Source organism: Sesamum indicum, linkage group LG8 (assembly GCF_026168435.1).
Source record: "Sesamum indicum cultivar Baizhima isolate 11 linkage group LG8, ASM2616843v1, whole genome shotgun sequence".
NCBI lineage: Eukaryota > Viridiplantae > Streptophyta > Magnoliopsida > Lamiales > Pedaliaceae > Sesamum > Sesamum indicum.
This window is the reverse complement of record NC_142664.1, coordinates 23,428,247-23,444,012: the sequence shown is the minus strand read 5'-3', so window position 1 is coordinate 23,444,012 and position 15,766 is coordinate 23,428,247. Positions and strand designations below refer to the sequence as shown.

Here is a 15,766-nt window from a genome sequence, read left to right as displayed (position 1 = left end):
TTTGACCACGGTTAATCAATCAATAGTCGTGTGTATTCAGTATTCACTACGTCCGATTTTGTACTTTAACCACGGATAAATTAATAAATCATATAAAGAAATATCATACTTCTTCCCCATATAGTAACTTGCACGAAATTAACCTACCGTAGAGAAGACACCGTGACTAGTGAAACTCAAAGAAGCGTCCGTGTGTAGGCAACATCGACTGATGATGGCCGCGCACGAGGGGACGGCCCACCGTTGGACGCCTGATCAACAGTGGATGCAGCTGGATTTTACCATGCATGGATGGAGAAGTAGTAGTCATAAATGAGTAAAATTAATAGTTTTGAATGCTTCTAACCGAAAGATTCGGTCCATTTCTGATTAGCAGCAGCCTCTCCCTCTCCCTCTTGATGTATAGCATATGAGGAGTTAAGATTGAAAAGATGTGTGCTGTGCAGTAATGATGATGAAATTGCCAATCTCGAATTAATGTGTATGAAGAGGAGAGGCACTACTTATATAATTATTATATTTACTACCAAATTTATCACACACACACACACACACACTTACTTGTTGATGATGATCTACCACATTTACAGTGCTCACCACACAGTAATTCTCAGTCCCTATTTCACCTTGATTTCTAATTTATAATTTTTGGATTGGAGTTGCATATCTAATTAGAAGAATCCTTTCTATATGAATTAGAATTTAATTTTTCAAAATTGTAAAAACATAGTAATTATTGCACGTTATATAAGTTAATGAGTACACATGAAATCGGACTCATATATAAATCTTTTTGGTCCCTCACATCTGCGTATATAGAAGAGAGGAAATAGGGAGGCGAAATGAACAAAAAGAGTGAAAATTACATTTTGCGTTTCACAAATTAGTTGCTTTGCGATTTTGGTCTAGTTTGTTTTTAATTCATCACAATGTATCCCATAACTAAAAAAGAATTATGATTTTAGTCCCGAATCTTAGTTTTGTTAAATTTTTATTTTTCTATCTGTCTCCTCAATTTTACATTCTCCTCTCTCTCAAATTGCAAGTCTTTTATTTTTCTCATAATTCTTTTTTTAATAAATGTTCATAATTTTATTTTATTTATTCAATTAATATTTTTTAAAATAATAATTATTTTTAAAATTTAAAATTAATTATACAGTGCCAGATGTACTTGTATATATAAATGGTATGAAGAATAAGACAGCCGAAGAAAGACCAATTTCCCAATTCTTCGGGCGAAATGAGATGGGCCGTGGGTTCAATATTGCAATGAGGAGGATGCTTCAACCAATTCCGAAATGGGCTTTGCTATACAATTGGACTGATTGTCTATAATGGGCCTTATTTCACTACAACTGTGAAAGTTTGTAGCAAAATATTAAATCAAGATTTTAAAATTGAAAATTAAATATAAGAATATATATATATATATATATATATATCAGCGGAATGATTATATTTACATCATAAATTCCAATCATCAAAAATTCATATACTCCAGTTACATATTAAATACATATGAATTAGCAAATAACTGTTATTACAGTAGACCAACAACTACTATTAAAATAGACCAGTACCTACCCACACATTGATGGAACACGAACCCATGTGTTTTAGTTATAGAGCCTCAACTTCGTCAATTAAGCTAAGCCTTAGTAGCGTATATGTATATATCTATATATATTAACTGTCAGTATTGATCTTCTCGCGATAGATTTTATTAGTGACAAGAAGTATGCATAAAATTACTAGAATAATTCAAATCTTGACACAATAATTCTTTGTTATCTAATGCATTTTACAAGTTGCATTACCTGATTTGATTTGATTTGATTCATATGGAATTATTTTCTCGTTGTGATGAGATTACAAAGCATGAAACTTGATGTACACATTACAATTCCAAGGGTCTGGGAGACTTCAAAGAAGATAAACCTCTTTAGGCAGAGATTCCAAGTACCTTGATAACCAACTTACCTAACGCATCTTTGCAACTTTTGTACACAGCGAAAGACATTAGTCCCATGCAGGGTAGTGCTGCAGCCATTTTCAACAGAATGACAGGCATGTCCCCCTGGACCACTTTCTATCGTTATCTTGAGGATATGTACGATCCACTGTACAGCGTTGAATCAATATAATCGATTTAGGGTATACGTGAAATTGCATAATCCAATCGACATCTATATGCATTGGCTCTTCAACATCAAGTACAATTTTTTGCTACTCCAACTTTATGCTCTTTTCTTAAGAGACCTTGAATTATCAATAATTTGAACTCCGGATAATCCATTTCGGCTCGGCTCTAACACTATGTTCTTTTGCAGGATTTATATTGCTTTAGGAGAGATATTTAGAGCATTTGAAGTAATGAAAACCATAAGCACTCGTCGTATGATGATGTATATGTTGGTAATACACATTTATTTACAAAGACAATAAAGTAATATTTTTATATATAAGATATATAATTAATACATACACTCTACCATACTACATAACTTCTAACATCACTATAAATATCAAAAAGGTTCTTGGATTTTCAGACACATTGGGCAAATACATCGATCCAACGCCTCCCCTTCTCAGATTCCGTGATTACGGGTTAATTGTGATTTTCGTCCACTAATTTTAATTGTTTTGGTTCTTTTTACTTTCGAGTTAGCTTTTATAACTATTTTTTATTTATTATTAAAAGTAGTCCTTAAGTAAGAGGTTAATTGTCTTTTCACAAGAAGAAAAACAAATATCAATGGGATTCACATTTTTATTATAATATAATAAATAAATATAAATATGAATAATATAATATAATAAATAAGGAAAAATATGGAAGCAACCCCTTGTGATATTGCAAATGTGTGAATTACCCCCTTATTAAAAAATAAATATCGATTTACCTCCCTGTACTTTTTAAAATACAACAATTTACTTCCCCTATGATTTTTAAAATGAAGCAATTTACCTCCCTGTATAAGGCGGTAAATTGCTTCATTTTAAAAAGTATAGAATTGTGAGAAGGGTAATGAAGTTGGAAGATAAGAAAAAGAAAAATAACTGTAAAAACAATATTTATTTTTTTTTAAGAAAAAAAGGCCAGAACAAATTTTGTGGATACCAAAAGACACCTCTTCAATAATAATAAGATATAAATATAGATATAGATATAGATTATTTGGTTTTAGTTGATCAAAATATTATTACATTCTAAAATTACTAGCACACGCGATGTGTGGACAAATAAAAATGTTAGGGTAAATAATATTGACATTCGCTGAAATTAGATTAAAATATACAAATACTTTCTTCTTTTTGCAAAACTACAACCACATCCAAAAAGGTTATTATTGTAATTACAATTACACTCCCTAAAATGTAAAACTTACACAAACTGTTTGTGTAAATTGATCTAACCTCAAGGGGTGTCAAATATAATCTACCCAAAATATTAATACACATTAATTATTGCGTTCAAATTATGTATGTTGGTCAATTTTAGTACATAGATAGCATCGAATGAAGCAATATAAATATCGTGTGAGTTGAGGAAAAAGAAAGAAGTTTGTAAGAAGAAAAAATAGCGGTAAGATTGGAGAGAACAAAATAATTACAATTGTGGGTATATTAAATATATAAAAAATTTTGTGGAAAAAAAAATATGGAGAATGGGTGAGAGAATTTTGGGGTAGTGGGTTAAAAGAAAAAAAATGAATTAAGAGGTAAATTACTATTCTAACCCAATTTTTTTGTTTTAAGAGAAGAAATGAATTAAGGGGTAAATTTGGGTATTCAAAAATTCGTATGATAATAGAATTTTCTTTTATAAGAGTATAGATATAGATATAGTTGAGAGGAATTAGAATTGTTAAAATAATCTCCAATTTTATTAGAATTTTGTATTTTTAATAACTAACTTTTATTTATTTATACTAATATAAGAAGAAAAGCCCATCCACACTCACAAAAGGTGGTCAATGACACCAGTCATACCACCGTACTAATTTTTTATGAAGTCAAAAATGTGTTTTATGATAAAATAACTAACTTATTCAATTTTTAAAATTTACATTAAATGACAAATTATTTTTTTTTTGTTAAGGGAAAATTGCATTTTATTCCTACACAATAGGTGTGTTGTATTTTTATTCTCATAGTTTATGGGCTTAGCGCATTCAGTCCTATAGAATAAATAGTATTTTTGATCCCATAAGATAAAATTATAGCACAATTGGTCCCATAGGATATACAACTTTATATCCTATGGGACCAAATGTTCTACAATTTTCATCTACAGGACCAAATATGTCATAATTTTTATTATATGGGACCAAAAATGATACAGTATTTATCCTACAAGACTAAATGTGCTAAGTCACAAACTGTAGGATTGAAAATGCAACACACAATATCGTGTGGGATTAAAAGTACAATTTTTTCTTTTATTAATGTAATGTACTGATTTATACATTTTACTCTTATTTATAATATATTTTAAAAGGTGAAAGATTATTTATTATATGCACGTAAAAACGACATACCACAATGACTAGTTAGTAAAAAAATACTTAAGTGAAGGTAAATAGACACAAACACTAAATGGATTAGCAAGTTTACATACAGTATAGATTTGCAACTATTAAATTACAACACTCATTGCTAAAATATGATTTGATATTCATAATTATTTTAATCTTTTCAAAACATAATTTCAAAAAATTCAATCATTTTCAATATTTTTTAATCATCTCTGAAAATAGTTATCAATTATTAATCACATTCTCGAATGCACCTTTTAAATCTTTTGCAATTTTGCATTCATCAAAACTATTTCAAAATAATTCCAAAACATTCTGTAAATATTTCAGTAATGACTAAAAATCACTCAATTCAAAGAGCCTACATATGTTTTAGCATTCAAACACTTTACTTAAAGAAAAGAATATATTTTCATGAAAGACATCACAACAATAGAAATTCTTCCCCTCCACTTCTCAAAATTTGGCAAAAACAAATCCAAATCTGCTTATTATTTACTTCTTAAAGTGAATTCTTTTCTCTTCCCCACAATCAGTCCCAAAGAATGTTCTTTTCTCTCTACTTTCATTGGCTAAACAGTTCTCCAAAATATTCTCACTTGCATGTCTACACTTCCCATTTCTCTCCTATATAAACAATTCCATTGTTCTTCTTCAAAGCCAACAACCCCCACAAATTCTCAGCTTGCAATCACAGCTTTGCGCTTTTCATATATCAGTTCAATGGCTTCAGTTGCTGCAGTGGATACAATGCCTGATGCCTTGAGGCAGAGCCAATACCATATGAAGAGATGTTTCGACAGGTATTTTGATGACTAGTTTTTCTTGTGTTGTTACAATTTGGAAACTCTGTTTGAGATGAAATGTCCTGAGGCTGACATTTGAGGTTGTCGTTGGGGTTTTGGATAAAATTGTGAAGGTTTACTGGGATGGGAAGAAGGCTGATGAAGTTCCAGCAGTTACAGGATGAGGTGGAGCAAGCCATTGAGGATAAGGTTGAAAGAGCTAAGGTTTTGGAAAGTTCACTTGGTGATATCTTGAGTTCAACACAGGTGAGCTGATCCTTTGGTTTTGGCTACATTTTTCAGTTGAAAGACATCCTTAGAGGAAATGGGGTCTGAAGATTTGTGGATGTTGCAACTTAACATAAGCAGGAAGCAGCAGTTGTGCCGCCTTTTGTTGCTTTTGCGATCAGGCACAACCCCGGGGTTTGGGACTATGTCAAGGTGGATGCCGGTAGTCTTTCTGTGGATATAATCACGTCGACTGATTACTTGAAGCTCAAGGAAATGATCTTTGATGACAAGTGGTGAGTAGTTGAACAACATAAGTAAGATTTGCATTGGTTTTTCTAAGAGGTGTTTCTGAAATCTGAAATGTAATGTGTGTACACAGGGCAAAGGATGAGAATGCATTGGAGATAGATTTTGGTGCATTTGATGTTGGAGTTCCAAGACTGGCTCTCTCGTCTTCGATTGGTAATGGACTTGGCTACATCTCAAAGTTCATGACTTCAATGCTCGGTGGGAAAACTGAGAGTGCAAAACCTTTGGTTGATTACCTGCTCACTCTTGATCGTAATGGAGAGGTAGGAAAATCGAAGATTTCATAATACACAACTGATTCAGGAAACGTTAATATTATCTTTTTGTTGCCTGTTCTCTGGATCCCAATCGGCAGAAACTTATGATCAATGAGACTCTTAATACTGTTGAAAAACTCCAAGAAGCATTGGTGATCGCAGAAGTTTTCATATCTGCCCTCCCGAAAGACACTCCTTACCAGAATTTTGAGCAGAAGTAATGACATTTTGACTTAGTCCCTTTCTCCTTATCAATCTAATGATCTGACAAAACTAACATCATTATCGAACTTAGTTCATTCACTTCCACTGTTTGCACATTCCAGGCTTAAAGAATGGGGCTTTGAGAAAGGGTGGGGGGATAATGCAGAAAGAGTTGGACAAACAATGAGGATACTATCTGAGATGCTTCAAGCACCAGATCCTATAAACACAGAAGCATTTTTCAGCAGGCTTCCTGTTGTATACGACATTGTTATCTTCTCCATACATGGCTACTTTGGGCAAGCAGATGTCCTGGGTTTGCCTGATACTGGAGGCCAGGTGCGTGGTCTCCGTTTGGTTATAAGTACTTAGTTACTGCAATAAAGATTTTGCAAATGGGAAGTTTGTACTTGAGGGTAGAGTTTCAAATGCACGAAAAATGTCGAATAGGTGGTTTACATTCTTGATCAAGTCAAAGCTCTAGAAGAAGAGCTGCTGTTAAGGATAAAGCAGCAAGGCCTGAATGTGAAGCCCAATATTCTTGTGGTGAGAATGCTGATAAAAGTTTGCCCATGATTGCTTTTTACATATAAACTTGGAGATGGCTCAAGGTATTTACTGCATATGTGTGCAGGTGACTCGTCTAATCCCGGATGCGAAAGGGAACAAATGCAATCAAGAAATGGAGCCTATTGTTAATACCAAGCATTCGCACATCCTCAGGGTTCCATTTAACACTGAGAAAGGAGTTCTTGGACCATGGGTCTCCCGTTTTGACATCTACCCTTACTTGGAAAGGTTTTCTCAGGCAAGTTCTCCGTAAGGATTGATTATATGTAAACAAGCTTCCTACCATAGACTAACCATTTTTCCTGTCTCTGCCATTTGACTAGGATGCTACTGCAAAGATCCTTGAGCTGATGGGAGGTAAACCAGACCTTATAATCGGGAACTACACGGACGGAAACTTAGTTGCCTCTTTAGTGGCTAGCAAACTTGGAGTGACTCTTGTGGGTATTTTTTATCAACTTCTATGCTACATCTTTTGTCAAAGCAATGAAAATCTAAGTGAATACATGTTTTGTTCCAAGGGAACAATTGCTCATGCTCTGGAGAAGACCAAATATGAAGATTCAGATGTCAAGTGGAGGGACTTAGATTCAAAATACCATTTCTCTTGCCAATTCACTGCTGATCTGATAGCAATGAATGCTGCTGATTTCATAATTACCAGCACATATCAAGAAATTGCTGGAAGGTTACTATTATTACGTTTAATAGTTGTGAGTTATATACATTGTTAGGCTTCTGTTTACGGATCTTCTTCAACTTTTCAGCAAGAATCGGCCTGGACAATATGAAAGCCATGTGGCGTTCACGATGCCAGGGCTTCATAGGGTAGTTTCGGGCATCAACGTGTTTGATCCAAAGTTCAACATTGCTTCCCCTGGAGCTGATCAGTCTGTCTACTTTCCGTTCTCGGAGAAACAGAAGCGATTCACCAAATTTCAACCTGCCCTTGAGGAGCTACTCTTCAGTAAGGAGGACACTGAGGAGCACATGTAAGTCAATCCATCAGTTTGCTCCGAGACACCAAATCTTGGCTCGTGACAAAACCAAACTTGTCTGAATAGAATTTAACTGAAAAACCTTGTGTTTCTTGAACAGTGGATTTCTTGCAGACAGAAAGAAACCAATCATCTTCTCAATGGCAAGATTCGATATTGTCAAGAACATTACTGGATTAACTGAGTGGTACGGGAAGAATAAAAGGCTTCGAAACCTAGTCAACCTCGTTATTGTAGGAGGATTCTTCGACCCATCCAAATCACAAGACCGCGAAGAAATGGCTGAGATCAAGAGAATGCATGCCTTGATTGATAAATACCAACTCAAGGGTCATATAAGATGGATAGCAGCTCAAACTGACAGATATCGGAACGGTGAGCTGTATCGGTTTATTGCAGACACTAAGGGAGCTTTTGTGCAGCCAGCATTATATGAAGCATTCGGCCTAACTGTTATCGAAGCCATGAACTGTGGACTGCCCACATTTGCCACGAACCAAGGAGGGCCAGCAGAGATTATAGTCGATGGGATCTCAGGCTTCCACATTGACCCCAACAATGGTGATGAATCAAGCAACAAGATAGCTGATTTCTTTGAGAAATGCAAGGGGGATAGTAGATATTGGAATAGAGTGTCTCTAGCAGGCCTTAAACGCATAAACGATTGGTCCGTTTGCAAGAAATCACATCCAAGATTCTTTAGTATATATCTTCTAGACATGTCTAACAATATAATATACACTATCCTGTTGTGTGGCAGCTATACATGGAAGATCTATGCAAACAAAGTCTTGAACATGGGATTAGCCTATGGATTCTGGAAGCAGTTGAACAAAGAGCAGAAACAATCGAAGCAACGATACATTGATGTGTTCTACAATCTCCAGTTCAGGAAGCTGGTAGGTTCACTGAACTACTACCACTCTCTTAATGAAAGCAAAGCCAGATAAGTTTTAGTGATATAATCACATAGAAGTTCTTGAAGTTTGAACATATTACAAAAAACCACTCATTTGGAAAGTTACACTTACACTCATTCAAGAATTTTTTTATAGGATGCCTAAGTGGAAGTCTAATATCCATGTCTTAACGAATCCAAGTTGAACGGTACAGGCCAAGAATTCAACTATCCCTGGTGAAGAAAGCAAAGCAGAGCCAGCAGCGGCACCAACACCGGCACCAGCAGAAAAAGAAACAAAGCCAGCACCAAAACCAAAGGCACGAGATTCAGCTCCACCGGCATCAGAACAAACAAAGAAGCCAGAACCAAGGCATGTATTCGATGAGATTTAAACTCTCCTTCACAGATCCATTCTAGTTATAGCGTATAGCAACTGATCCAACAAGAATAAGCAGGATTGAAGATGTAAAACAAGAGAGAATTCAGAATGCCGAATACTCAAGAATAACTCGTGCAGCTTGTGCCGGACACTGGCTATGTCTTTGCATCTCTACCTCAGTCATCATCTATGGCTTGCTGAAGCTATATGGGATGTTTAAAAGATGAGAGCTCGATTGAAACCACAGAATGCATGAAGAGGCAAGTATGAAGAAAACGGGAGGTGGCAGCCTAAATATGCATGTAAAAAGCAATGGAAAATAATGGATTTGATGCATTCTTTTCTTCTACTTAATAATGTGTTTCCACACAATCATGGGATCAATCTATAATTTAGACTTCTTTCCACTTACTTCATATGTGATTTTGTCTCTTGAAATACATGGAGTATGTATTTATAGGTAAATGCATCACTTTTGGTGATGTACAAACAATTATCCAATGTTAATAAAAATTTAATTTCCCAATTCTCTTATTTTGGATTTTTATAAGAAATTCTACTTTTATAGGATATTTCATTTTTCATTATAGGTTTTTTTTTTTTTGTCTATTACTATTTTTCTTTTAATTATTATTTTATTTTGGCGACGGTCTTTTCTAATTTTTTTTTTACTATATTTTATTAGTGAGAAATTATATCCCTTTGAGAATTGTCTGTCTATAACTATACCCCTTCTATTATGTTTTGGATAAAAAATTATTGACACCAATTGAAAAAAAAATGCATATACTTTTAGTTTTACATCATTCAGTATTTAGTATAAATTATTCACAAAATATCATAATAGTATTCTAATTCTTGGAAGTTGTAAGGGGCAAATGTAAATATATATATATATAGAGTAAAAATAGTTTATTGTAATGAAATGTTATTTCTGTATTATTATTGAATGAAAAAACTAATTATGTTAATAAATTATATGGGGTGATGAATGAGTCGTCAAATTAAAAGTTAATATATCTTTTTATTAAAAATATTATTTTTAATTAAATTCTAACGAAATGCGTACCGTTGTAAATATTGAATTTTTAGGAAAATGCAAAGTAATTTTATAAGAAAAATAAAAAAAATAATTTTATATATTTAGAATCGATTTAAGTGTAATTTATTGGTGGATAAATCTGACAACCTAAATGAAAATTTTGAAAATGTGTTCAGAGGGACCTAAGTGATATTTCCCGAAGGTTGAGGGATTTCTGCAACAAACGTACCTAAAAATCCTTGGTATGCTAATCGCTTCACTTCAGACGAAGGCAATCAGACCGGAGAAAATGGCCAGCACCACTTTCCACCACCGCATTCTTCCACATGGTTTTCTGGCGCCATCACCGCAGGCGGCGGCTCCACCAGTTACGTTATCGAAGTTCGAAACAAAAAGGCGTCTTCACTCCCCACCTGCCCCTCTGCTGTCTGCCCGCAGCAATCTTCCATATCGACTCCAAAATTGTAATTCCCACGTGGCCTCATGTCTTCCTTCTTCGTCTACGCCTTCGTTTTCTCCGCCGAGATCTCGAACAAGACTCTTCGTTAGTGGTCAGCTCCTTCTCTCTCACTCAATTTCATTTTCTGTGATATTGTTTATTTTGTGGAAACCCTTAGAATTTGGAGGCTAAATTCAATACTTATCACTGCATTATTGTTTGTTTTATCCAAAAGAAGCAATTTTGTTGTTTTTCCCTTTTCCGGTTAACTTTGTTTCAAAGTTTTGTGGCATATTTGTTGAAAATAAGAATATGGGCACATCTTCAGTATGAGGTTATTTTACATTCATGCAATGCTTTGTGTGTCAGTGATTGTACCTTGATCAGAATCACTCTTCTTAGCATCCATATCAATTGTGGGTATGGCGATTGGGAAATGAATTTTTATATTGAGTTTGCCACTTTGTTCTTAGCGTGGTTTGGTATGTCTCTGATTTCAGGACTCTCGTTTAGGACGACGGACGAGAGCTTAAAAAATGCATTCAAGAACTTTGGTGAGCTTGTGGAAGGTCAGAAATTTATTACGAATTCTTCAATGAAAGCCCCCTTAGCAAATTTGGATTTCAGTGATTCTAAATTGTGTAAGCATGTGTTGACTCTTGTAGTGAACTTGGTGATGGATAAAATAGCAAATAGGCCGAGAGGCTTTGCATTCTTGAGATATGCGACGGAAGAGGAGTCTAAGAAAGCTATTGAGGGAATGCATGGGAAGGTCAGTATACTCTTATCACATGCCCATATTCTTGTTATTTATGAATGCAACTCCTTAGTGTGCCCTGCACATTACAGGGAGTGTATGATCAAGATGCAGATGAACTTAATTTTCTGAGTGTCTATCGAGAATACTATTTGAGTCCTATAAGACCACCACCCTCTCTGTTTGTTGACATTCAGATGAAAATGCTTCTAGTGTTGTAAGACGCTTGTAGCAAATCTCCCACCCCTCTTTCTTGCTTTAATATATTTCAAAGTTACTGCTATAATTTCTGTTGCAACTTATCTGCAGTTCCTGGATGGTCGAGTTATTTTTGTTGAGGTCGCAAAATCTAGAGCTGAGCTTCGTCAAGGATCCAGCCAGAACCCTAGTTAGAGCTGAACTGGTGTTCTGAAAGTACCAAGCCTCTATTCTTGACAATGGCATTCAAGAAACCGCCACTACTGCTAACAAGACGATAGTCCTCTGTTCCCATATACTCACCTTGAACTGATTTTCTTGTATGTTTTGGTCACCTGTGATTCAGCGGATGATACAGATCAGTATCGGATCTTCAATTCGCTATTTTTCTGCATAAAGTTATAGTAATGTATACATTGGTATTCTCCTCACGTTCTGTACCTTCAATTTTTAATCTACAGGAAAAATGTTAGAATATGAGAGATACCTCTTCCGGTGTAATCTATAAAACCCTTGATAGTCGTTGAAAGAGTGGAATTACAAGTTTGAATCATATCACATATCTGGGAAAATGAAGACTTGTGTATTTCCCCATTTGTTGAGAAAAACATCAAACAAGAAGTTTAGTTACAAATGTAAAATTATCAACTCACTCATCTTCTAGCAAGAGAACTGCAAATGTACCAAGAAGTAAATCAATGAGCTGCGAGAAATTAAATTATAACAAGCAGCTCCTGCTCAAGACATCCACCATACATCACTGTCTAAAATTAATGGCGACAACCCGGTCATAAATCAAGAAAGTCGTCATTTGCAAGCACGGATATTTCTATCCTGGAACCACCTATATTAGCTTAAGAGTAAGACTTGTCTTCTTTACACAATTGCAACTCTGCATGGATTGACTTTACTGACTTGCATGTGCAATCACCTGATACAGGTTAAGGGTTAAACGAAGTAGGACTCTGCTGAAAATGTGCTAAGAGCAAACACGAGCTCTTTGGCCCTCCCTCTCCTGCAGCAAAGACATGGATGATCTGCCATCCCTCTCTGCCAAACATCGCTTGTATGCCACGAAACCTTTTGCAGGTTCCTTTTTCCCTGTATCAAACAAATGCTTTCCTTCAGATGCTTCATTATTTCGGTTCTCAGTGTTGGCTTCACTAATTGGAGCTTTTGGACCATTTAAAGATCCATTCAGCTGAAGCTGTTCACTTTCTAACCCTTTGCCAATGAGAGAACATTCAGCATTCTGTGAGGCAACTTCCTGGCAAGATGAGGCAGACGGGTATACCACACCCTGGTGCCACATCCACCAAGGCAAACCAAACACGTTCATCATATGGCAATGTATGTTATTCAGCGGATGCTGTGGTAAGCTGCTAGGAATTACACTTTTCGAATCACATTCAACAGTATCTTCTAGATATTGGCTGGTTGATATTAATGCCCGATCCTTAACAAGCTCATCAGCATTATTGTCAAGCTTCTTATCAATGATATCAGGTGGTAATGATTGAGAATTCTCCACAACTTCTAAAGACTGTTTTGAAGCATCTCTGACCATAACTGTCTTTCCAAATAGTTTAATCCTTGTATAAGGCTCTTCAGCTTGTGGAGAATCTATAGCACATTCTGCCTCTTGAGGGAACAATTTGAGTTTCTGCACCCACACAAAAAAATTCCATAAGGCCAAATATATATTAATATTCAAATCTACATGAATATATATCAGGTTCAATGGCTGATCAGATAAGAATAGTAGAATACCATGGGTGAGTTTTTATCTGGGACCAAATTGGAAGATGTTTTCATTGATAAACGAAACCCATTCTCTTCATTAGCAGATATCTCTGATGTTATGTATTCGTCATCCCTCTCAGGAAGTAATGAGCAGGTAGAGGGTGCATCAATAGAACATGAAGCTGGTGAAAGGCAAGATTCATGCATCTCAGCAACCGTGGATTCTAAAGTATCAGAGCCAACCACTGACAAAACTGAAGTAGGAGATAAGTTGTCCTTCTCAGGAACAGATGCATCAGGAGAATGAGATATTTCCAGTCGATTAGGAACTGTGATTTCTCTATTCACAGGATCAACAAATTTGCGAGGATAAGGATGCAGAGGTTTCTTCTTGGGCCGAGGAGGAGGGATCTGAATTGGATCCAAAGACCCTTCAGCATCCATGCTTGAGTCCCGGGTAACCTAAAATTAAATGAATTTGTTTTTAGGTAACAAGGTCTAACCTTAGCAACCAAATGCAGATATAAATGCGGGCTACACTTTGATTAGTAGCAAACCTTAGCAAAAAACTTTTGGGCATGACTCCGGATTTGGATGGCTGTCTTGGTGCCTACATATTCTGCATAACAACGACAAATTACTAGAAAGCTTTATCATTCTGTAGAACAATATTTATTCTGATAAAAGAAATAGAAGCTTGGAGAAGAATATTTCAGGCCAGTGTTTGACCACCCTACACCAAACTCACCTTCAATATGGCGCCAAGCACGACCGTACAGCTTTAAAGCTTCAAGAAACTTTTGATGTTCTTCCTCTGTCCATCTTTCTCTCTGTTTAGTGATTGTGTATGGCTTTCTCACCTAATATAGAGAATAAAGACATCTGGTTATGCAATAACTCTTAAATGAAGCACACAAGTGATACGATCAAGAAAGTGCAAGATACCTTCAGTGTATAACTACTTCCGTTAGAACGCAAGGACTTTGATTGACCTGCCACAGATTCCAGCTGTGAGTTAACCATAAAAGATGCATCCTCGCTAGTGGCTACAACTTGTTCCTGTTATGTTAAACCACTGAACGATGTGAGACTTCCTAACAGCAGTGAGCGCATGTAAGAACTTTTAATGAGACTGAGAGCATTCCAGATTCATCTGCTATTTTTCTCAGATGAATCATGTCAAGCTAAGAATAAGAATGCCCATAATCTGCTAATCCAAGTATCTCCGTGCTGCTATTTTGCCATTCTCAAAAACTAAGCGGCAGTAAAAATTGACAGCTACAGTAAACTAAATTCGGTGACTGCAGTGACACTGCAGAAACAGAGAGCCATTTTATTTCTTGGATAGAGTTTATGACACACGAAACAATAAATTTCCTTTACAGCTCACTTGAAAATTCGATGATCTAAAAAGAATGGATTAATTAATTGTTTCATTATCCAAGTCGAGTAACATGATTACGATCTCCCCGGTAACGATGAAACCAAGACCAGACTCATTCCATTCTAAGAGACCAAACAGACACAAACGGGTACTTGGAATACATAAAGGAAAAACACAAAAGGAAAAGAAGAAAAGAAATAAAGCAAAACAACACGGATTGTGCTTGTGGGAATGTGAGCATTTCCAGAAAGTAAGAACGTGGTATATAAGCAGGTTCCACAAAAGTACACCAAAGATTCACCTGAAGTCAGACTATTAATCCTATAGAACCACATAGTCCTAAACAATCTGTACTACTCCATTACTTTTTCACAGCATAATTCAGCGTCAACTAGAAGCAAGAAAAGCAGAGTCAATAAACCAGAACTCCAATCCCCTTTCCCCACCCCCAAAAAAAAGAAAGGTAGAATAGCAGAGCACTATTTTGCACAGATTCTTGAACATAGATAAACAAGTAAGCAGAGCTCATTACTTCTCCTAACCACGCCAGCAATGCAGATAACAACCATAAATCATAACTGTGTAAGCAAAATAATCGAAAAGAAAAACATGGGATGGGATTCCAAGAAAGCAGATACCTTAGCTTCAGCAACCATAGCTCCAGTCACCGCTGATACCAAAAATATAAAATGGGATCGAACGAATGATAAAAATCCAGCTCGAGAAAATATAAACAGCCACCACACGCTTCTCTGCTCTATCAAAACACTAGAGGAGAAGTGTGTGAAAGGAGAAGAGAGATTTTCTTTATCGAGTGCAGCATATGCACAGAGAGAGAGAGAGAGAGAGGCCAAGATTTTGATTGAGGTGGTGAATAAATGGAGATCAACAAAAAAAGGAGAAAAAATGAAAGGAAGAGAGGAGAAGAACAAGAACAGGAGGAGGCAGCCACATAGGATAAATGCTGGATTTATTATTTTTCCTAATATAGTAATGTTTGGTTTTTTGTGTAATAAGATTGGAAGGGA

General features: G+C 35.7%; 3 protein-coding genes across 7 annotated transcripts; 2 read left to right on the top strand and 1 right to left on the bottom strand.

Annotated features, from left to right (window-relative positions):
* Positions 1–5,187: 5,187 nt before the first annotated feature.
* On the top strand, positions 5,188–9,586 carry LOC105168540 (sucrose synthase 7). Of its 3 annotated transcripts, none has more exons than XM_088883907.1 (15): positions 5,188–5,344; positions 5,461–5,536; positions 5,630–5,850; positions 5,937–6,129; positions 6,222–6,340; positions 6,450–6,666; positions 6,778–6,873; positions 6,962–7,135; positions 7,221–7,337; positions 7,419–7,585; positions 7,665–7,889; positions 7,996–8,562; positions 8,656–8,794; positions 9,009–9,166; positions 9,252–9,586. In XM_088883907.1, the coding sequence occupies exons 3-15, from the start codon at positions 5,831–5,833 to the stop codon at positions 9,400–9,402; spliced, it is 2,343 nt and encodes a 780-aa protein (XP_088740033.1). In that variant the 5' UTR covers positions 5,188–5,344; positions 5,461–5,536; positions 5,630–5,830; the 3' UTR covers positions 9,403–9,586. The 3 variants fall into 3 exon arrangements, with proteins under 3 accessions (XP_088740033.1, XP_011086972.1, XP_088740032.1); XM_011088670.3 differs by having other exon boundaries at positions 5,461–5,593; positions 5,696–5,850; XM_088883906.1 differs by lacking the exon at positions 9,252–9,586 and having other exon boundaries at positions 5,461–5,593; positions 5,696–5,850; positions 8,951–9,082.
* An 828-nt stretch (positions 9,587–10,414) lies between these two features.
* On the top strand, positions 10,415–12,042 carry LOC105168538 (organelle RRM domain-containing protein 2, mitochondrial). Of its 2 annotated transcripts, XM_088883172.1 has the most exons (5): positions 10,415–10,768; positions 11,157–11,225; positions 11,322–11,428; positions 11,506–11,630; positions 11,723–12,042. In XM_088883172.1, the coding sequence occupies exons 1-5, from the start codon at positions 10,462–10,464 to the stop codon at positions 11,823–11,825; spliced, it is 711 nt and encodes a 236-aa protein (XP_088739298.1). In that variant the 5' UTR covers positions 10,415–10,461; the 3' UTR covers positions 11,826–12,042. The 2 variants fall into 2 exon arrangements, with proteins under 2 accessions (XP_088739298.1, XP_011086967.1); XM_011088665.3 differs by lacking the exon at positions 11,506–11,630 and having other exon boundaries at positions 10,432–10,768.
* A 131-nt stretch (positions 12,043–12,173) lies between these two features.
* LOC105168539 (protein REVEILLE 7) lies at positions 12,174–15,731 on the bottom strand. 2 transcript variants are annotated; one of them, XM_011088667.3, is made up of 6 exons: positions 15,377–15,731; positions 14,300–14,429; positions 14,103–14,214; positions 13,912–13,973; positions 13,382–13,816; positions 12,174–13,274 (listed from the first exon to the last, which is right to left on the bottom strand). In XM_011088667.3, exons 2-6 carry the CDS (start codon positions 14,375–14,377, stop codon positions 12,591–12,593), a joined length of 1,371 nt encoding a protein of 456 aa, XP_011086969.1. In that variant the 5' UTR covers positions 14,378–14,429; positions 15,377–15,731; the 3' UTR covers positions 12,174–12,590. The 2 variants fall into 2 exon arrangements, with proteins under 2 accessions (XP_011086969.1, XP_011086968.1); XM_011088666.3 differs by having other exon boundaries at positions 14,300–14,413; positions 15,377–15,729.
* Between the last annotated feature and the right edge of the window lie 35 nt (positions 15,732–15,766).